We start from the raw sequence: 23,250 nt of genomic DNA on the forward strand, positions 1-23,250 counted from the left end.
GGTGCTCATGTGTGGGCTTCACCTTTGTGCTCCTGGGAAAGGGGAACTCAGGCACAGTCTGTGCCTTAATGCTTGTCTCTTTGGACCAGGTGGAGGAGTAGGTGCAAGATGCAAGCAACCTGAACAACCTCTTCCCAGGCACTGCAGGGATGCCCTGAACCCACATGAGCACTAGCAAGACCATTGTGCCCAACCTGGAACAACTCATTCCCCAGCAATTGCTGGGGACTACTAAATCCAGAGCAGTGGTGGTGTGCTGGTGGGTTGTCCGGACAGTGGATGGGATGAAGGGAGTCAGTGGTGAATACGTTTCTCTTTGCAAGGTGCTGGGTGGCTCCATGAGGCTGTGGATCCTGAAGAGAGGTGCCATGCCAAGCCATGGTCCCCTCTACCAGGTGGCCCCTTGAAATGATGGCTACACCACAGCCATGGTTTTAGATGCACCTTGGAAAAGGCCTGATTCTTGCAAGCGTGCTGTGCTATCTTGGGGATGTAGTCACCGGTTTGCACACTCAGAGATTGCAGGCATTTCAGCACAAAGCTTTAGAGGGGACACTGTGTGGAGTCAGGTCATTTGGATTCTCTCCATCCCATCTGTGACTCAGGTTGGCTTCTACCACATACAGTGTTTGCAGGGCACTTTGGGAGCTCAAAGTTAAATGAACTCCAGGAAACAGTTTTTCTAAAATATTTTTACAGAAGGCTGTGTCATCACCTATACTGTGTCACACGTGACTAACAGCCATCTAGAATCATCCCTGCAGGCTATCACTTTGAATTCCAGAAGAAGTCCTAAAAAAGGTCATCAGAAGCTAGCCTTGGCCAGAAAAGCCACAGACACCAGGGAACCCAAAGTCAGTCATTTTACGGGGAATTATTCTGCAGTCACCAGTTTGCTATCACTCCTGAAGACCTTGAGGACAGAGTCAAGAAAGCTAAGAGCCACACAGCCCTATCTGAAAGGACAAAAGAGAGGTCTGAGGAAACCAGACCCTTCTTTCTGCCCTCTGAGATCTCGTCTCACTTGTTTACTTTTAAAACACCTAGCAACAACATTGATCCAACCTTTGGGTTTTAACAGTTAAAAATGCCTTCAGGTAACCTTGGAGACCTTTTTTGAGCTGAGCTACATGCAGCTATGTCACATGGACCTTGCTTGGACTGCCTTGGTTCTTTTACCTCCATATGTGGTGGCAGTAGAAGGAGCAATGACCTTGCACTTGATGATGAACGGACTGCAGTGGCGGTCCAGCCCCCAGGCGCCATGCGATGTTCCTCCCCTGCCCTGGCTGAGGCAGAAGATCAGCCTTCGGGTCCTCCTCAGAGAGCAATAACTAACCCCAGGTTATAGAAGACCTATGCCAAATGGACTTTGGGAGGTGCGAGCCGTCAGAGACATCTGTTCATGGCATCCCATCCAAGACCACCCTGGGCTCTTGAAGCAACTGATGGTGGCAGGAGACCAGGCTAGGTGGTGGAGATGCAGGGTTGCCTGAACCACTTGGCTTCAGAGTCTGGCCCCTGTCCCTCATTTGTTGAGCAATACCAGTGCAACCCAAAGGTTATAGATCCTATATATTGTTATTAGGACAAAGCTCTGCTGGAAATTATTTAAGCTCCTCGATTTCAAGGCCTTAATTTCTTTTCATAAGAGCTAGACACTTCTGAAGGGTCACAGGAAGGGTGTTATAAAGCTAGAACACACCTAAAGCCATGTAGGGCCAGCCAAGAGTCAGGAAAATAGAAAACAGCTCTAAATTAACTTCCAGTCCCCCATTCCCACTCAGTGGCTCAAACACCGCAGGCTTAATGGGAAGGAGGGACATGGAGGGAGCCTTGGGCTGAGGTAGAAGAAAGCACGTGAATAAAACCGTCTCTTGGGATACACGGGGATGTGGCCGGCCTGTTCAATTCCCTTGAAGGTATTCCCCCTCCCCACACTTGAGAGAGACAGTTTCACTGTGTGAAGTGGAGCGAGGGAGACACAGAGCCTAAGTCACACCCTGGTGTAAATCAGGATTACATTTGCTAGCAGCAATGGGAGACCTGGGCCAAGATCCCTGTACTGATATTTCAGTGATACGAAAACCTGCATCAGCATCTTTCAGCTCCTCCTGGACACCAAATTAGAGAAGTTTTGGTGTCTAAAGACACTAAAACTAGGTTTAAAACTAGGTTTAAAAACCTAGTGTTTTGCTGCTGCTTCCGTCCTCTCAACTGTTGCTTACATCAGCATAGTGACCAGTCAGGAGTAGCGGTTTGCCCTGCGGGCACTGGGTCCTATGTGTGGAGATGCCCAAGAGCCAAGGAGCAACAGGTACCTCCAGCAATGTTGACTCAGTTACACGCGCGACTGTACCAAGGACCAAGGGGTGCACTATTTCTGGGCTAACGAAGGAATCTGAGCTCTTTGGAAAGAACCATGCTCTATTTCCAGCACACCTGGCAGAGCTGGTGTCTCTTTGGACCAAGGGGTTCATCTGTGCACTTGACATCTCCCATTTTGCCTTAAAAATTGCTGCTGCAGTTTAGAGCCACGCTTACTCCTTGCAATTCATCGTAAGCCCTCAAAGCACTTTGCAAAGTGTGAGCAAAGGTCCCATCTAATTCAGAGGTCTCCAAAAGCAGGGGTGTCCTGAAGCATGTCTGACCAGAGCCCTGTAGTGAACACCACAGCAAAGGGAGGGAAGGCCTGGGGAGAGGGATGCAACTTTTGATTTTGCCAGAAAACAAACCTTCCTGAAAGAAAGAGGTGGCAGGTAAAGAAGAGCTTCTGAGAGTTAAGGGCACGGAAAATGAGAAGTCACAAACACCCACAGCCGAATTGCCAAGGGAGGAAAAGCAATGCCATTGGCAAACCGAAACAATGAGGTGTCCAAAGGGACCCGGCTTCTGCTCGGTTGGCATTTCCCAGGGCAGGGCTGGAAGTGAATGGTGAGGAGGGAAGACAACTCGCCTGCTCCCCCTTGGGAGAGGTCGATGGGGAGGAACAAGCTAAACAACCCCTTGCACCACACCTGTAACGAGAGCCACAACAGTCACCACAGCCATGACGGGAGGAAGCCTTACTGCTTATCCAGAAGGCAACAACAGCTATCCCGTTTCCCATATGAAGACTTGATTTTAACAAAAAAACCCCTTGATTTTAACAACAAAAAAAAATGGGGATGCTGCAACAACCACAAATCCCTGAGCTTAGTGTTTGTGATCCCAAAAACCACATGCAGCAGAGACGGGGAGTACCACAGCACAGAGAGCAGATGTGAAGGCGTAGGGTGGAGGCACTCTTTTTGGGTCTGTTGCAGTAGGAGGCTGTGGGTGAAGCAGGTGAAGCTGTCTGTATGTACTGTAGGACTTTGGTGGCTGCTTTTTGCAGTAAAATCTAGGAAAAGGTCCACAGTCTCCCACAGCATCCTCATAGGGAAGCTTAGGAAGAGTGGGTTAGATGAATGGACAGTAAGGTGGATAGAAAACTGGTTGCAAGACAGAGCTCAGAGGGTTGTGGTTAGGGGCGCAGAGTCTAGTTGGAGGTCAGTGACGAGTGGTGTTCCCCAGGGGTCAGTACTGGGTCCAGTCCTGTTCAATATATTCATCAACGACTTGGATGAGGGGATAGAGTGCACCCTCAGCAAGTTTGCTGATGATACAAAGCTGGGAGGGGTGGCTGACACACCAGAAGGCTGTGCTGCCATACAGAGAGACCTGGACAGGCTGGAGAGTTGGGCGGAGAGGAATCTTATGAAATTCAATAAGGGCAAGTGTAGGGTGCTGCACCTGGGGAGGAATAACCCCATGCAGCAGTACAGTTTGGGGGCTGACCTGCTGGAGAGCAGCTCTGTAGAAAGAGACCTGGGAGTCCTGGTGGACAACAGGATGACCATGAGCCAGCAATGTGCCCTTGTGGCCAAGAAGGCCAATGGCATCCTGGGGTGCATCAAGAAGAGTGTGGCCAGCAGGTCGAGGAAGGTCATCCTCCCCCTCTACTCTGCCTTGGTGAGGCCACATCTGAAGTACCATGTCCAGTTCTGGGCTCCCCAGCTCGGGAAGGACAGGGAACTGCTGGAGAGGGTGCAGCATAGGGCTACCAAGATGATTAGGGGACTGGAACACCTCTCTTATGAGGAAGGACTGAGGGAATTGTGTCTCTTTAGTCTGGAAAAAAGACAGTTGAGGGGGGACCTGATCAATGCTTATAAACACGTAAAGGGAGGGTGCCAGGAGGATGGGGCCAGGCTCTTTTCAGTGGTGCCCAGTGACAGGACAAGAGGGAACGGGCCCAAACTTGAGTATAGGAAGTTCCACTTAAACATGAGGAGGAACTTCTTTACCTTGAGGGTGGTAGAGCACTGGCACAGGCTGCCCAGGGAGCTGGGGGAGTCTCCATCTCTGGAGCCATTCCAAACCCACCTGGATGCCGCCCTGTGCAACCTGCTCTAAGGTGGCCCTGCTCTGGCAGGGGGGTTGGACTAGATGATCTCCAGAGGCCCCTTCCAACCCTATGATTCTATGATTCTATGAAAAAGTGCTTGCAACTTGCTGGTCTCTTGTCCTATGATGAGACATGTCTGCACCGGGGACTGAAGCCCATGTTTGTCTTGGCTTTCACAGGCTTGACCTCTTCTGCAGCTGAGGACATGGAAGAGATGGGCACAGACTGTCCAAGGATGTGGCGCTGAGGACCTCCTTCCCCTCTGTACCTCTGTGGTTGCTCCCTTGGTCTGCTGCCCCTTGCTCCAGTGCAGCCCCTTCAAGGCTTTCTGGCCTGCAACACCCAACTCCCTTTGGACCCCACACTCGAAGGAGCACTGCTACATGGTGCAATCCGGCCACAGGACATGCCAGGGATGGTGCTTTGGGGAGGCAGCAGCCTTGGAGAGATACTAATACCCTCAAATCACCCTACCTGCCCCAGCGTGAGGTGTCTCATTGCCAAGGTGGGCACACACTGAGCAGCCAAAGAGAGGTAACACCATGAGAACTAGGGAAACGGGGCAAAACGCTGCAGCTGAGTATCCTGGATTTTGTTCTTCTTGTTGGTTTTTAGGTTATTTTGGAGTGGGGAGGGTCAGATTTGGGATCTGGAGGACAGCACGGGACTTGATTCACTTGGTTAAGGAGAAACTGGCCAAGGGTTTGGCTTGAGTGTGATGTGACTGCAGTCATGATGACTGACTTGCCCTTGAAAGATAGTCCTTTAAGGGAGGTTTTTGCACGTGAACAGTTTTTCAGGAGCTGAGGCATCCCTGAAGAACCAGTTTTTGAGCCAGACAAACACAACACAAAGCCAAAGTGTGGAAGACAATCTTTCCCCTGGCATGGGGAACTGCTTACCTTCTGCCACAGAGACTCCCGGGATGCCAGGGAGGAGCAGGCAGCCACGAACCAGCAATTCCCGACCTGGCCCTGGTGTAAGTCATGGGAGCTGATCCCGTCCACAAAGAGATGTGGATCATCGCAGATTTCCTGTGGGACAGGGGAAAAACAGACACACTGGGTAAGCGAGGAGACAGGGAAATCTGGAGCAAGGCCTCTTGGCAAAGGACAAGCTCTTTCTCTCTTCCTCAGGCTTCATTTAAATCCCACCTGCAGCTTTCTGTTGGCCTCGCTCATCCCACCAGTGGCAGGAGGACCCTGTCCTGCCTTCTGCTTTCAAGAAGACGTGGACAGCATCACTGCCGAAGCGATGCCAGCCCTGATGCCTATTCTGTTCCAGCATCAGCACAGCTTTGCTATATTTATCCTTGGTGTTAATGGTATATTTTCACACCATTACAGCCCTAGTGACCCATCCCCTCTTCTAAGTCCACTCTTTGTTATTTCTCATAAGCCCTTCAGCTCTCTCTCCACTGTGACTGCTTTACAAGCTTCTCCCTCTCTTATTTGGCTCTGGAGAGCACGAGAGCAGCACTCAAACCCATTGCCTCCCATACTGGAACTTGTGGATCCATCCAAAACCAAAACCCTGCAGGAGCAGGGCAGAGCCAGGCATTTAGATGAGGAATCACAGTGCCTAAATCAGACACTTCACCCAGGAAAGCTCAACGCAGATTGAGGGCTCAGCCACGGTTGCAAGAAGCCAAGTGTCCTCACCCACGAGGTCTGTCCTTCCAGGTCTTAGCACAGCAGATGGAGAAAATCCAGTGAAGCAAAAGGTCTGCAGCTGGGCCAGGAGGATTAAATGCTCATTCTGACACCAAAACCAGCACGGTGGATTGTGCACGGGCACCATGTACGGAGAAGCTGGGGTGGGAGGCAGCTAGGAGGTGAGCTCATCCCTCCAACCACTCAGGCACCAACCACATCGCCTTTCCTCTGCCCGGCTCCTGCCAGGCTGCCCTCCCTTCTTCCCGCTCCCACTTAGAGCCTGGCCAAGAAAGCACTTAAATAAAAAGGTGTTGAGCAAGCTTTGTGTGAAACACTGTTGGTCATTTTTTTTACTCTTTTCTCCTGATCAATTAAGTTTGGAAGGTCATGTCCAGCTGGAGGCTGGGAGCGGATGGGACAGACAAAGAGTTGAAAGAATCTTTTCACTGTTGTTATTACGTTTAATTTGAAGGGGGGAAAGGAAAAGCAGATTTTTGACAGGCTGAGAGAGTTGGGGTTGTTCAGCCTGGAGAAGAGAAGGCTCTGGGGAGACCTTATTGCGGCCTTCCAGTATCTAAAGGGGCTATAGGAGAGCTGGGGAAGGACTTTTTACAAGGGCATGTAGTGATAGGACGAGGGGGAATGGCTTCAAACTGGAAGAGGGCAGGTTCAGACTAGATATTAGGAAGAAATTCTTGACTCTGAGGGTGGTGAGCCCCTGGCCCAGGTTGCCTGCCCCATCCCTGGAGGTGTTCAAGGCCAGGCTGGATGGGGCTTGGAGCAACCTGGTCTGGTGGGAGGTGTCCCTGCCCTTGGCAGGGGGGCTGGAACTCGATGGTCTTCAAGTTCCCTTCTAACCTAAACCATTCTATGATCCTATGATTTTCCTTCTTCCCCCACACCTCCCAGTTCATCAGGCTGGCTGCACCCAGAATAACATGTTCCCCCCAAACTTTGCACATGAGGACTTGCATCGCCTCTGCCCATCTTAAGGAGGACAAGGAATCACTGCTTTGTAAGCACCTCTTGCTATTCCCACCTAACCCAGCCAGCACCATACACATAAAAAAATCACCTGAGCTCCATCCAGACGCACACTGGGCAGGGATCAAACCCAAGGGAGAGGACTAATCCCCTCCCAGCTGCTGGCGTTGCAGGAGGTTGGGACAAGCACTAGAGGGAGGCAAGCTGACAGCCACCAAAGGCAAGAGCCACCTGCACGTCTCAGCATCGCTGAGTGCAGAGAGGGATGGGAGAGGAGCAACGGGGTTTAACTCTTCTTTCATACCTCCAAGGAAGCACCCAGCAGCAGGAGATGTGTCTGTCCTGTCTGTTGGTGATGGGGATGTCTGCAAGATCAGCTCTTTGTGATCCTTCTCTGGGGGGCAAAGGCACCAGGTTTGCCTCATTTGAGGACCACAGCTGCCCTTTCTACCCTTGGGTGAATCTGCAGTGTACAAAAAAGGAGTCGCTTGGTATTACCTAGACAGGGGAGAATATGAAAGAATGAAAAACTTATCCTGCTTGGCAGAAACTAGCACAGGGCTGAGGGTATCAGACACTCGGAGACCTCTCCTAAGAGCAGAGTTGCCAGTTAGCTGTGATTTCCCCATCACCAGGAAAGAGTTTGCAAATTAAAAGCCCATGGTAGCTCATTTTAATAGAGGGAAGCCCTATGTACTCATCAAAAGAGCAGCCTGCCCTGGCAGAGATGAGGGTCGCAGCTCATTAGACCCTACTCTCTTGGACCCATGGCAGCAACGAACGTGCCGCGGCTGGAAATGCTCATGCCAGGGCAGGGTCCCTCTCCACAACACACTTCTCATTTGACTCAGCTTCTCTTCCCACTAATGCAAATGGGTCCCTAAGGGCATACCGTTCTTGAAGGATTAATTCAGGCAGCTCATTCAGGTGCACGCTTGGATGTGGCGTTTCAAGGTGCTTTTGGTCCAGCATGGTTGAAAGCACACACTTGCTCTACAACTTAGCAGCCCATGGACTTTTAATCTCCTTCACTTATAATGTGCAAAACCCCATGGCAGTTTGCAGCTGAGTTGGAAGTTTCCTGGGAGCAGGAAGGTCGCTAATGCCACAATCTTCTGCTGTGGCAGAGGGCAACAGCCTCTCCCTTCACCCAGGATCTTGCACGCCTGGTGCCTGGAGATGTTTCAGGCCTTGGAGAAGGAGTGATGCTTTGCACAAAGATCAGCCCAGCACAATATACAAGTCTGGCTGGAAGGAAACACCACGTGAGCTCTGCACAAAACGTAAAATCCTAAAATGTTCAGTGAGTCTTCCCAAGAGTCAACCCTGAAGGGCAGAGAGGCGGTGGCACGCATCCCTGCAGAAGGACCACATAGCAACCTCAAGCACTAGCTCAGTCCCGGTGGACTCCCAGTGATCCTAAAGCACAGTATCACCAAATAAGTGCGGTTAGAAGAAACTTCTGAAGATCATCCAGTCCATCCCACCTAGCCAAAGCAGGGTCAGCTAAAGCAGGTTGCCCAGGACCATGTCCAGTCAGGTTTTGAATATCTCCAGGGATGGAGACTCCACAGCCTCTCTGGACAACATGTGACAGTGATTAGACCACACTCACCATGAAAAAAAAAAAAAGGCATTTTCTCATGTTTAAATGGAATTTCTTGTTTTTCAATTTGTGCTCGCTGTCTCTTGTCCTGTCATGGGGCACCACTGAGAAGTCTGGCTCTGTCTTCTTTATTCCCTGCCGTCAGGTATTTATGCACTTCTTTAAGATCCCCCTGAGCCTTCTCTTCTCACAGAATGGTCAGGGTTGGAAGGGACCTCTGGAGCTCACCCAGTCCAACGCCCTGCCAGAGCAGGGGCACCTCCAGCAGTGGCACAGGACATGTCCGGGCGGGTTTGGAATGGCTCCAGAGTGGGAGACTCCCCCACCTCTCTGGGCAGCCTGTGCCAGTGCTCTGCCACCCTCACAGGAAAGAAGTCCCTCCTCATGTTGAGATGGAACTTCCTATGTTCAAGTTTGTGCCCGTTCCCTCTTGTCCTGTCACTGGGCACCACTGAAAAAAGACTGTTCCCATCCCCCTGGCACCCTCCCTTGAAAGATTTGTAAGCGTTGATAAGATCCCCTCTCAGCCTTCTCTTCTCCAGACAAAAAAGCCCTCATAAGAGAGATGCTCCAGTCCCCTCATCATCTTTGTAGCCCTTTGCTGGACCCTCTCCAGCAGTTCCCTGTCCTTCTTGACCCGGGGAGCCCAGAACTGGATACAATACTCCACGTGCAGCCTCCCCAGGGCAGAGTAGAGGGGGAGGATGACCTCCCTTGACCTGCTGGCCACAGGCTGTAGAGTCCCAGCTCTCTCAGCTTCTCCTTGTGTCAGATGCTCCAGTCCCTTACTGATCTTCATGGCCCTTTGCTGCACTTGCACAGGGAATGGCAGCATTGCCTCCGTGCTCTAGCGCTGCGGAGCTCATCTCATCAGGGTAAGACTCATACATGGGTCAGTCTCCCCAGCAAAACCTTCTCAGAAGGTTTCCCAAATCCCCTTGACTGGAGCTTCCCAATATTAAATTACTCAGATTCTTCAGTCCCCATTGAAGCTGCTGAGCTCCCACTCACACATTTTGGCCCTGGTCTAGACTGTGTGGCCTTCAGTCTTCAGGGATGACATTCCCCGGGTGCTCTACTCTGTACTGAGGTGGGAGCAAGGGACCAAGGCACTGCTTCAATGCCCCCAGGATTTCATGGAGCAAAATGGGGCCCTGGCGTGTGATGGAGCACCATCAGGATGCAGCGCACACTCAGAGACATGAAGCACCATGCCCACACGCAGAGGTGGGCGATGACCTACAGACCAGGGGAATTAGGTCAAAAAAAAAAAAAAAAAAGCCAAGAAAAGCATTGAACTTAGTTTGCCTTTTCCTGTGGACAGAGCAGAAAGAAATGAGGAGCTTCTTCTGCAGCCAGACTGAATGACAGGGCCTGGGGTTTGTATGTGCAAGGGGAGAAGAGAAGCAGGGATGCTCCGACCACAGAAGGTCATCACTTTGGTTTCCTGCCCTCCCTCTCGTGCAGCAGACACAAACCAGGTGAGCGGTAATGTTTATCCAGGTGGGCGCTTCTCCAAAAAGCAAACACCACGTCAGCCTCCCAGCGCCGCAACCCTGAGAGAAGAGGAAGCACACAAACACACACACGTACCCCGGGGACCTTTTGGGTTCAGGCATCAGCCACCAACGGAACCAGCTCAAACCACCCCATGGCACCCAAGGCTTCAGCAAACACTGAGTCCATCCTGTACTTCATCTCACCGCAGCCAGCTTCTGGGTTGTGGCTGCTCCTAGTCTGGACATAGATGGTGAACCGCAGAAATAAGGGGGGACAGCTGAAAGCTATGGCTGCAGGGAAACTATGGCTTTGATCACAGAATCATAGAATCGTCTAGCTCGGAAGGGACCTTTAAGATTATTGAGCCCAACCATCAACCTAACACTGCCAAAACCACCACTAAACCACGTCCCACAGCACCACTTCTACACATCTTCTAAACACCTTCAGGGATGGCAACTCCACCACTCCCCTGGACAGCCTGTTCCAGTGTTTGATAACCCTTTATGTGAAGAAACTTTTCCTAATATCCAAGCTAAACCTCCCCTGGTGCAACTTGAGGCCATTTTGTCTTGTCCTATTACCTGTTACTTGGAAGACGAGACCTACCCCCACCTCTCTACAACCTCCTTTCAGGGAGCTGTAGAGAGCGAGAAGGTCTCCCCTCAGCCTCCTTTTCTCCAAGCTGAACACCCCCAGTCCTCTCAGCCGCTACTCATAAGACTTGTGCTCCAGACCCCTCACCAGCTTTGTTGCCCTTCTCCAGACACGCTCCAGCACTTCAATGTCCTTCTTGTAGTGAGGGGCCCAAAACTGAACACAGTACTTGAGGTGGGACTTCACCAGTGCCGAGTACAGGGGGATGATCGCTGCCCCAGTCCTGCTGGCCACACTATTCCTGATACAGGCCAGGATGCTCTTGGCCTTCTTGGCCACCTGGGCACACTGCTGGCTCATATTCAGTGCACTGTTGACCAACACCCCCAGGTCTTTTCCACCAGGCAGCTTTCCAACCACTCTTCCCCAAGCCTGCAGCGTCCATGGGGTTGTTGTGACCCAAGTGCAGGGCCCAGCACTTGGCCTTGTTGAAGCTCACACCATTGGCCTTGACCCATCAATCCAGCCTGTCCAGATCCCTCTGCAGACTCATCCTACCCTCAAGCAGATCAACACTCCCGCCCAACTTGGTGTCATCTGCAAACTTCCTGAGTGTGCACTCAATCCTCTCATTCAGGTTACTGATAAAGGTATTAAGCAGAACTGGCCCCAGTACCAAGCCCTGGGGAACACCACGTGTGACTGGCCACCAACTGGATTTAACTACATTCACCAAGTTGCTCTTAACTCCACCTTGGCCAAGAGAGCCTTCCGTGCCTCTTCACCCTCAAGGAAAACCTGTCTTGTAGAATCCAAAGGATACTAAGAACCATCAGAGCTGATTTGCCCTCTCTAAAAGTGGCTGCTGAAATGGCTCCTGAGCTCCAGGCAACAAAATATTACTTAGAGAAAACCTGTGAGGGTGGTCCCATGAAAAGATACAGCCTGATAACGCAGGGAGGGCCGAACTAGTGATCCAAAGTTCTGGAGATTCATATACTCCTTCCCACATCCTTCCTTCTGCCAGGGATGTGAGACAGAGGTGGAAATCAGAGTCGGGGCTGGGAGAGGACTTTGAGGTCCATCTCGATGAGAGGCTGATCGCAGAGGTACCTCAAAGAGGTACCAGCTCTGGTTTATGGGAGCCCAGAACGGATCTGTGCCAGTTTGCTCCCTCTGGCATTGGGTTATTGAAGTCCATTAAGGAAATAAAAGACCCAATCAGTGCAATTATCTTGCACTTGGCGGTGTAATTTTGCTTCCCACCAAAAAGCATGTGGACTTCTCCTCTGCTCTCCCCTTTGGTGCTCTTTCACCCCAACACACACGTTTTCCTCCCAAATGCATTTAAACCAGAAAATATCATCCTCGTCTTCTCCAGCTAGTTCCATTCCACACAGGGTAGTAATGAGCAAATCACCCTCTAATTGGCTTTTTAATTCCCGACTGTCTTCTCATGAGTGTTTCCCGGTGCAGATTTCTGGGCTTGAGATTCACTGGGGATCTGGATCACATCAAGCCAGCTGCGGGGAGGGAAAAAGCCAAGGGAGGGGAAAATAACCATGTGAGCTACAACATCTGCTGCACGCCAGGACCGTTTTTCGCTAACGAGATTTTGCAAGGAGCAGAATAGCCTAATTGCATTGCAGAGCCTGGCTGCTTCAGGAGCGAGGCTTTCACTCAGACTTGCCACATCAGCAAGATAATCTGTTAGTGTGGCTGCGCGTCCCCCCTCCCGGGCAATGGGGACCCAAAAGGACCCTGTGTCTCAAATGTCACTGGCACAGCCAAGAGGCGTCCAACCACAGCGGGCACAGCGGTGACACAGCTGACACAAAGGTCCCTGCGCTGCCTTGCAGCAGGTACCCGCGCTGGGATGCGATTTTGCAAAAAGGGCGATTAAAAAACAATTGCACCAGCGTGACACAGGGAAGGGAAACGGGGTGAGTTCAGAAACGCAGGGGACTGAGTTTTTAGAGGGATTATAATTCCCTCGGTGGCTCAGCTGCACACACAATGAAGGGTAGGCTTGGCTGGCAGTACCTACACCCTGTAAAACTGTTTGGGGGGGGGGGGGGGGTGGTGTTGCCTCAGTCAAGCATCACTAACGCTAATTCACCCAGAGTATCTCCATGTACACACAGTTTGTGTCTTATCAACTCCCACCCCATGCAAAGGGCGTTGGACACTCCACCCACAGCAAACAGGACTTGCTCGTAAAGGGAAGGCATCAAAAAAACACACTCCCCACCAACCCCGTGACTCTGCCTGTGCCGTTTGTTTTGGCACCGGAAAGAGCAGGGACGGTGGCAAACGAGATCTAAAGGTCAATTTGCAGGTTTAGCGGCCTCGACGGGTCCCTCTGAGGTTTTATCTTCTGGGTAGCCAAAGAACAAAGGCACCAGAGAGGTCTCTGTTAAAGCAATGAGACATGGAGAAACACAACATGCAGTGAGAGCCCTGCACCTCCCGGAGAGCAGATGGAGAGGGAGCAGGACGGGAAGGAGACTGGAACAAGTGCAGAGACCTCGGACCTGCCGTTCCCATTCCTCTGGCCCGAGCTCTCCAAGGATGCACTCTTGGAAAGCCTCACCATTACTCAGCCCAGGACTTCTTCGGTCTCCACCCAAGACCGATGCAGAAGCCACCACAGCTTGGCTTTTAGCATCTTCACGTGTTCAGACGCAGCCCTGCCCAGGCTGCCTCTCCCCCAGTGAGATGTTTTGATGCATCTCGCTGCAGAGCCACTGAGAAAAAATACTCCCTGGATCCTGACAGCCCTGCCTGAGATGGGCAGATCTCAGCTCCGAAGCAGGAAAGTCTTCCCACGCCTCACTGACAAACTGGGGGGTGGGATGCTCAGAGCAGTGAGATGACGTGCCCCAGGTCACCCCAGCCAGAGGCAGAAGTGATCCCTCTTGGTTTCAAGTCCCAATGTAGTCTGGTCACCACATGAGCCATTGTTCCTTTATGGAAACGACGTCACCTGGCCCCTTTTCACGCTGCATTGCCAGAGCCAGCCTGACCCTTACGAGTACACACAACTACAGTCCCTCAAAGTGAAGAACACTGAGCAAATGCAGCAGCTTTCAAGGATGGATCCTCCTGGACCTTCTTCCCGTAGAGCTCAGTACGTGTAGGTATGAGCTACAGGGAGCTACAGCAGAGAGGTAGAGAAGGATAAACAAAAATAAACCCCCATGGGTGTTTTAACCCCTCACATTCACTGCTGGCCACCTTCTCCCAAGTCCCCCCCATCCTCCATCATATCCCAGTCTTGAGCTCTCCTACGGACCTCCCTTGACCCAGCTCCCTTGGGACGGCGCTAAGGACTCACAGGGTGAAGAACAACCCTGGTTTGGCTGCATCATGGCTTTAAAATACACCCACCCTCCACAGCCCATCCTCTCATTGTGGCACACTGCTCCCTCAGTTGTGCCAGCACTTCTAGTTGTAGGATCTAACCTCAACCAGAGGAACTGCTTTAGCTTGAAACTATCTGCATAAGGCCCCAAACTTGCTCCTGGGAAGGTCCACAGTCACATTGGTACAAGTGAGGGACCATGAACCACAGGCATGAGCCATGAGGATGTTCCATAGCTTGCACCATTTTTGAGCCATCAGTCCCCACCCTGGAGGACATGGTGGTGGGGACGTGTTGGTGGGAAGGGAGGAACCTATTCAAGTAAGCCTTGCTGTGAGAAACCACAGTATTTTGGGAGGAATGGTCCCAAACCACCCACTCATCACAGAGCTATTGTGAAATCCTGGAGCCAGCTGATGTGGCCACGAGCTCAGCTGCATCATTTCTGCCTCCAAGCAACATAGTTCAGGTTTGGCACTCATGCCTGCTGCCCTGCCTGAATCCCAATTCCTGTGTCTTACTGAAAGCCAATCTCTTGAAACAGGATTTAGGAACAGGAATTTATCATGCAGGGGTTTTGTTGTGTTTCTTTTGTTTTGCTTTGTGGTTGTTTTTTTTTTTAATTATCCTAAGAGCCAGGTTATTGATGGGAAAAGAAAGAACCCGAAGCTGCAAAGGAAAATTACCTCCACCCTCCACTGTGCGTATCTCAGATCAAAACCTCCCAACTACTTTTCCACAGGGAAACCTCCCGCAGGGAAACCTCCCACACCCCCTTGGGCCGTACTGTCCCAGGGTGAGGAACTGCCCTTTGGTTTGTGATTGTGTCGTATTTATAGCACAGCAGCACCTTGATCCAAGACCAGGACTTGACCCCACCACAGTCCAAATTAATCCCCGACTATGCAATGATGACGAAGAGGTTATGATGAGTTTAAGCCATTTAAAGAAACGACTTCCAGCCCACACCTATTCTGGTTATTCATACCCTGGGTGTAGCTTTACAAACAGAGAAACCCGCTTTATGAGAAAACCATTGTCTAGAAATGGGGACTCATGAGCTGCTGTACGCTGGGAGGAAGGACAAAAAGGGGCATTGTTTAGAGAAAAAATGATTCAATTTTCGGCCACTAGGAAAAGGCTGAGCTCCTGCCACTGTCGAGAGAAGGAAGTGGAGCGGCGTTTGGCAGCAGGGTTGGCTGTAGGCACCCGGCCTTAGCCAGCGCTGGCTGGTGCCTCCAAGGGGGGTTTCCTCAAAAAAGGATGAAGCTTGTATTTAACAACCAGCGGGGATCTTCCCATGAGGCCACAGCCTTGAGTCATGAAACTGCAAGAGTTCGCAGAGCTCTCAAACCCAAGCAAGCTTCATCTCTCCTCCGTAACATCACTTTCCCCTATGGTGATTTCCTCCGGACCTGTTTGGCTTTTCCAACAACACAGACAATACGCAGCATTTCCAGACGGGACTTTGAAGCCTTCAACTCATCCCCATTTTGCTGCCAGTCCACTGAGAGACACAACGACGTAAATACAGCAGCAGCAGCAGCTCCAAGACAGGAACATGCACAAGCTCTTCCAGCAATAGGTAGCACAGGGTCGCCAGACAAACTCACTACACGGTTTACATGGGCCTTACACCGCTAAACGTGTATGGTTACACTTCTAGCCAGTTTCTCCAGTTCTTAAGCACTCTGTTTACATTTTCCATCATTAATTCTTACATAACTCTTATCAGTGGTATTTGTATCAGACCACAGTCAAACTTTAACCATCCATGACAACTCTCCCTTAAGATGGTTTGTCCGCCCTTTTCCTTCTTGGAGGGGAACTGGGAGAAATGCATCACTGAATGGTGGTTTCTTCCCAAAGATCTAGAAATATCAAAGATGTAGGATGCTTGGTTTCACCTCTACATGAACACACAGGTCACTCCTCCCAAGCTGCACTCTCTTGCCTTGTTGGTCAACACAACTCCTGCTGGCCCCAGCTATCACCTGAAGGGGACAGATGCTTCAGCTCGCCCTTGCTGACCTGATAGGAAGTTCCATCTAAACATGAGGAGGAACTTCTTTCCTGTGAGGGTGGCAGAGCACTGGCACAGGCTGCCCAGAGAGGTGGGGGAGTCTGCCACTCTGGAGCCATTCCAAACCCGCCTGGACGCCGTCCTGTGCCACTGCTGGAGGTGCCCCTGCTCTGGCAGGGGGTGGGACTGGGTGAGCTCCAGAGGTCCCTTCCAACCCTGACCATTCTGGGATTCTGTGATTTCTTCTTGTGAGATCTGAGTGAGACACCACCAGCCTCAAGGAATGGAGAAGTGGTGCCAGCTTGGCCCTGCCCCACAGGGACTGGGAACAGTTGCTGAAACATTGATGTCCTTTAGGGCACCTGAGAAGCCAGGGCCAACAAAGAGGTGAATCACGGAGTTTTCAGAGTTGGAAGGGACCTCTAGAGATCATCTAGTCCAACTCCCCAGAGTTGCCAGAGCATTTGGCAAAAGACCATGAGAGCATCACCCTGGGGAGATGCTTTTGGCCCTGCTTTCTATGCCAAAGGATAGTCTAAAAGGGACCTCTCTGTGGGTTTTCATAGAGATAAGCCTCCAGATGAGGATGTGAAGGGATCAACAGATCACACAGGTTGGCACCCGGCTGTGCAGGCTTGATCCTGGCGAGCTCAGCTACCGAGTGCCTGTGCTCTGCTCCAGGGCACTGCCAGCACCTCAAGGCTTTGTCCTTTCTCAAGGATGCTTTCCATTCTCCTCCACTCCCACGAGTTGCACCAGTTCAAGGCTGTGTTGTCCATAGGGACATATCAGGGAGCTGAGCACCGGGTCCCTACAACCGCACGTGGCAGCGAGACGGTGTGCAGCGTGGGGACGGATGGCCAGCAGAGTGGGTAGGAGGGTCAAGCAGGGCAGCACCATCCCAAGGAATTCATCCCCCGCCATCGCACGGTGTTCTGGCACACACAGGTCTAAATGGTTGTGTTGGGCCAAGTGCCTTCGCTGAGGACAAAAAACCCACCCTACCCTGGGCTGCACGTTTCAGCCTGACTCATACACAGGTTCGGGATCTTCGCAGGGCTTTGGGGCGATGTTCACCCACTCGCTATGTTAAATTAAATGTATCAGAGGAAAAACGGTGCCATGCCACTTAATGTCAAACGGTGTTGGGTTTTTATTTTAAAAAAAAAAACAGAGAATTTAATGCCGCCTACAAATCACTCAGATGGTGTCAGCCATTTGGCAGCAAGAAAAGGACAAGCCCTTGCCCTGGGGTGTTTACAAAGACAGACGCTAGCTCATTTCTGCATCCCCGGTCAACCCATCGATGTTCCTGGACTGGAGTCCAGGCGCTGCTGAGCGAGGCAAGAAGGGAAGATGATACAGAGAGGGTTTGTCTCTGCTTCTTTACAGGTATAGGTGTCCCTCTGCTCCAACCGTACATGCGTTAGAAGGTTACCATATATTTAAAGGGAACAGAAATGCAGAAGTGAGTGTGCACACAGGATCCAGGGGGTGTGTGCTGAAGCTAAGACAAGTCACAACCAAAAAAAACCAAAAATAAATAAATAAATAAATAATGCAAATACTGAGGTGGGGACTGGTCTTTAGAGCAAGTGATTCAGGGCCACGGTGGATTTTCCTCTCCTGGAAAAACAGAACCGGACGGTGCTCAGAGGAAACAGGTCAAATTTAGTTCAACAGGGAATTAATTCAAGGAAGTGCCGTGACCTCTCGTTACGCAGAAATCAGCTGACGCATCGACAACGGTTCCCTCTGGCTTTGAATTTGCCAGACCAAGGAAACATCTCCTTTTCTGCAGGGCCAGTGTGGCTCCGGCTGTCGCCCTCCCACCGACCCTTCCTCCTATTTGTTTCTTTCTTTAACCACTTCTTGCAGCAGCCGGAATCGGCCCTCGGTTTTACCGCACCCCATGTTTTATTTTCCTTCCGCAAAAGGCAGCACCATGTCTAACGGAGTCTTTGCACAGGGACTTTGCCAGGGCTTCGGCGAAAGGCACTTCTTCCAGCAGCGCCGAGCCTGCCCTTAACACAGGCAAATCGCCCCAAAATCCCACCCATTCCCAGGGCTCATAAACTCGAGCCCACAGGCGGTGCAGCACCTCCCAGCTTGCACCAAAATTAAAAGCCTGGGCTGATCCAAGGCATAACCAGCTCGGTACCTCCTCCGCAGGCTGAATGTGCCCCGCCGGCACCCCAGAAGCCAAATCCGGGAGGATTTGCACCATTCCCTACCACGGAGCGCAGAGGGTGGTGGATGCCCAGGGCTCCTTTCTGCGACACCCTCTGCTATCGTTACGCTCTTCCCCCATTACAGATACAATAATTTCTAGACACTGATGCGCAGTTGCATTAAGAAGCAGGCAATTAATCTAATCCACTGATTTTACTGTTGCTTTTGCATTTAAGGCTGTGTCCTTCGGACGCTGAGGACAGAGCAGACGGGCTGGCTAATTTCTTATCAAAGGCTGCGGTGAGCCATACTCACGCCGGGCAGCTTATCATCCCCTATCCTCCTTGGGGCAAAGGGGGAGAGCGTGTTTGCCCGTGGCCCTGGGAGGACCTGGTGAGATGTGCTGGGACACAGGCAGGGTCAGCATCATGTTCAAGGGGAGGAGAGACCTTTTAAAATAAAGGTAAATAATAACAAAAATCCTCTTGTCCATCCATGAGGGGAAGGGACGGGGGGGGGGAGCCGGTGAATGGCTTAAAAAAACGTAAAAACAAGATCAATTCAGAAATTGCATTAAATGGTGACCAAATCCTTTGCTGGCAAGAAGCAACCAGACTGGCAATCAGCTCCAGGCTTTACAGAAAATGGCAGATAAATTAACGGGCAGGTGGCTCATAAATCCCTAAGCTGAGAAGCGCAAAGGTCTGGAAGGACTCTGACTCCCGTGATGGATCGCAGACAGATGACAGACTCTGCTCAGAGGAGACGGTCCCTCAGTCCATCCAGCAGCACAGAGGAGACACCACCTCAGCGCTGACCATGAGCATCCTCCCGGCAGGACCAAAACTCAGCGAGACAGGCCAAAAAGCTGCCAAAAGCTGAGCAAAGACATCCCTGGAGCACAGGTGCCAGAGGTTAGTATTTCTGGCAGAAGAAGGTCCAGGTAGGGCGCCAGAAGGTTATTGCTCCCAAAGACCATTACCATTTTAATTGCCTCCCTGCGCCTGCTCCGGGTGAGCTCTCAGAGCAAAAGAACTGCATGAACTTAACCTCTGTCTTCCCCATTATCTTCCCCCTTGTGTTTTTGCCAGCTTCCCAGCCTGCGCTATACACTGGGGAAAAGACCTTTTAATGCAGAAACTTGCGGGCAGGCAAGTGCCGGTCCTGCTTTTAGTGAATTAGTTCATTGACTCCTTTCCCCTTCCAGGAAAACCCCGCGGGGATTGATTGTATAACCCTCACTCGGCAAGCGAAAGGAGCTAAGTGCTTAATAGCTCCAGGAAAGGGGGATCTGAGAGATGCTCCCCCATCCTGCGGCATCTCCTCACCCTCCAAATACACCAGCATTGAATTCAGGAGACAATGGATATGATGGTGCCCTGGTTTGAGGTAAAACAGAACCAATTTGCTCTTTGGTAATTTTACTGAACCAAAGTACGTGCCCAAACCACGACAAATGGACAAAACCCCTATACGCCAGTCAGACTAGATATACGTTAGGCTGACAGGGAAGTAAATACTGAAAAATAGTATTTTTCTCAGTTTCTAAAGCAAGATTCCTCTTGTCTGGCTGGAAGAATAACCACAACCCCAAAACCAACAGGGCTGTGATTAAGAGCACCTCTCCCCAGTAGGGCTGAAAATGCTGTGGCCCTACTGCCCAAAGACCTCCTGCTTCTCACAACCCTCCCCAAAACACTTGGCCTCTCTGTCCCCCCCAAAACTACTCTGACTCTTAGACTTTCCCCTCCAAATGACATTGCCTTCACCCAGACAAAATAATATCGCCATTTAGCAAGAATTTACCTTTATGCTGTTTAATCAGTGACAACCTCCCTTGACAATCCCTGCAGAGATAATGCGGCACTTGCAAGCAAACGCTGGAGAGATATAAAAATACTGCGAAACGGGGTTGGAGGGCAAAACTCTTCCCCTGGAGACGGGAGGGTGTAGACTTCTTCCAAGAGAGTTTCTCTGGTGGTTGCAACCAGCCAGGCTTGAACTCACAGTGCAGAGGCGCAGCTCAGGTTCAACCATCGCTGCACGTCACCTTGAGCCACCCAGTCACTGTGACAACAGCCTGCTTGGAAACCCTCGTGCTTTGTCACAGCCTTTCTCGTTACACCATCTTTGGTGCAGCTTAGCATGGAGTTGCCACCTGGTCCCCTCTGGGTACCTTTGGGATCTCTTGTCCCAACCACCCTGCATCTTAGAGAAGACCACGCAGTGCTTCTGCAAGGTCCTGCAACACACTGCTGGGGACAAGGAAACACTCAGCACACAGCAGCCCACTCTGCCTACCAGGACAGGAGGGGGAAAACCTTCTCCAGGCTCAACCTTGCTCTCTGGGAAGAGCTGAAGGACCACAGCATGCAGTTCACGGGGTTCAACGTCACGTCTGTGCATGGCCCAAGCCTCCCACCGGGCTTCATTTGCTTCCCACAGGAGCATAGTGATGCCTAAATTTGTCCTGCCTGGTGACCAGTCTCAACAGCTTGGTGGGGCTGAACCTGAACCACGGGGACATCCTTGCTGCAGAGAGAAAGCAAGCCCTTGATAAGGCCCAGGGGCACTAATGACCCTAATTTAACCCAGTACCAATCCCATGGCATCACTGAAGTGGCCTGTACCCAAGAAGAGAGTTTGGGACAGTGACGATTAGAAGAAATGAACTGTTTTCCCACAGGGTAGATGAGTCTCTTCCATCCTGGGCCATCACTGTTGGTTTTTTTTCTCCCCAGGAGATCAACGGACACAGCCGGGTGCCCCAGACCCCCCCTTTTATTTTTGCCTCCCAGCCTTCATCTCAGCCATCCCCTTCACTGCTTCTCAGCACCACCCTTCCCCATTGACCTAGCTCCCAAAAGACCACACCGGCTCACCAACGCACAGCCCAAAACTCCCACTCCCGTCCTGCACCGCTGGGGGGGGGCAAAACCCGTAGATGGAGGATAAGACTTCCTCTATGGGTGGTACGATTTGCCCAAATACAGAGACCTCCCTCACCTTCATATGGCAGCAGGCAGAGGGCGAGGGAGAAGGAGGTTCAAGCCCAAAACTTAGCCCAAAAAACTTAGCCCAAAACACTGGGTTTAATGTCTAATACAATAGCCAAGTGTCTCTGCCTGAAGGAGCCGCTGGTGCTGCCCTAGCGAGCTCCAAAATCGGCTTTGGCTCAGCGATGAGCAGCCAGTCTCATTTTTAAGTGGATACTCTAAAAAAAAAAAAAAAAAAACATCTTTGGGACCCCCTTCCCAGCTCTCAGGCTGATGCTACAGCTTCCCTCCCCCCCCACCTCCTCCGATACGCTCCAGCAATTATCTTTCTGGCTTCGCCGTGCCGCATCACGAAGGCGTCCGGCAAACAACCGCCGAAGCCAAAGCCCAATCAGAGGGCTGCAAAACAGCTGCTCCCGCTGCACAGATCTGGCATCCAGCGTGGGGCCGGAGGCCAGGGGAGAGCGGGGAGGGAGGGAGGACACCCCGCTGGAAAGAACAAGGCTGAGCCTGGTCCAGGAAACGCTGCACCGCCAGATGCGGGAGGAAGCTGAAGCAAAATAGCCTGACTCGGGAAGGGTTATTCATCAGCTGTTCCGGCAAAGCCCTTCAGCCTTCTGTTTTCCCCCAGAAAAACCTCAAGCAAGAGGAAGAGCACTGCAGAGCTTGCTTTTTTTTTTTTTTTTTTTTCTTTCTTAATTTATTTATTTATTTTTTCTTTCCCAAAACAACCTCAGGCTTGGGGAGCGCATGGAGGAGCTGAAAGGATGAGGGCTGGTCCTGGTTGCCTGGGATGCACACACACACACACACACACACACGGCAATGCGCGCCGACAGCCCAGCGAGCCCCCGGCACCCCGGGCTGCATCCCCAGCAGCGTGGCCAGCAGGGCGAGGGGGGGACTGTGCCCCTCTGCTGCGCTCTGCTCTGCTTTGGGGACACCCCCCCGCAGTGCTGCCTCCAGCTCGGGGGCCTCAGCGCAGGAGAGACATGGAGCTGGTGGAGCGGGGCCAGAGGAGGCCCCGGAGCTGCTGGGAGGGCTGGAGCCCCTCTGCTGGGAGGACAGGCTGGGAGAGTTGGGGGGGTTCAGCCTGGAGAAGAGAAGGCTCCAGGGAGACCTCAGAGCCCCTTCCAGTGCCTAAAGGGGCTCCAGGAGAGCTGGGGAGGGACTCTTTAGCAGGGCCCGTAGTGATAGGACAAGGGGTAATGGTTTTAAATTAAAAGAGGGGAGATTCAGACTAGATATGAGGAAGAAATGTTTTATTCTGAGGGTGGTGAGACACTGGCCCAGGTTGCCCAGAGAGGTGGGATGTGGCCCATCCCTGGAAACATTCCAGGTCAGGTTGGACAGGGCTCTGAGCAACCTGATCATGTTGAAGATGTCCCTGCTCATGGCAGTGGAGTGTGGACTAGATGGTCTTTAAAGGTCCCTTGCAACCCAAACCATTCTGTGATTCTATGGGCTGTTTAGATCTGTGTTAGTGCCATGTAAATATATGGGAATGGGATCCCGCCTCTGCCAAAGCTCATTCCCACCACCCCAGTGGGTTCACTACAGTTACTTTTCACATATGGGCGCTTTGCCTGAAAAAGTCAGCTCCTATGTGTCACTTCTCTGCATAGACCACAAGCGACAACCTTTCTGAGAAAGCAAACGAGTATTTTTAACAGCTGATGCCTTTTATTTCTGCTCTCCACTTGCTCCCCTCTCACAGCTAGGCTGGAGGCACCATGAGCTCTGGCGTTTTATCACGCAGTTTCAGCTGAAACTCTCCAAAACAAACCATGGCCGCGGCCCTGAGCGATAACAGAGCTGTGTACACACCATCCCCTCCCTGCAGACAGCGTCCCCGGGACGGGCAGACTCCATTTCTGGGTCAGGAATTTCCCCAAACAGCACTTGCCAAAAGTCGAGAGTATCA

At 51.6% G+C, this 23,250-nt stretch overlaps 1 protein-coding gene across 1 annotated transcript in view; it reads right to left on the reverse strand.

Annotated features, from left to right (window-relative positions):
* Nucleotides 1-23,250, reverse strand: part of CAPN5 (calpain 5) — a 42,633-nt gene that overhangs the window by 16,291 nt on the left and 3,092 nt on the right. The window contains exon 2 of the mRNA XM_082490626.1: nucleotides 5,332-5,463. Coding sequence (XP_082346752.1) covers nucleotides 5,332-5,463 — 132 coding nt within the window. The remainder of the gene's footprint in view (nucleotides 1-5,331; nucleotides 5,464-23,250) is intronic.

This window comes from Vanellus vanellus (genome assembly GCF_965231255.1).
Source record: "Vanellus vanellus genome assembly, chromosome: 1".
In the NCBI taxonomy this organism is placed as follows: domain Eukaryota; kingdom Metazoa; phylum Chordata; class Aves; order Charadriiformes; family Charadriidae; genus Vanellus; species Vanellus vanellus.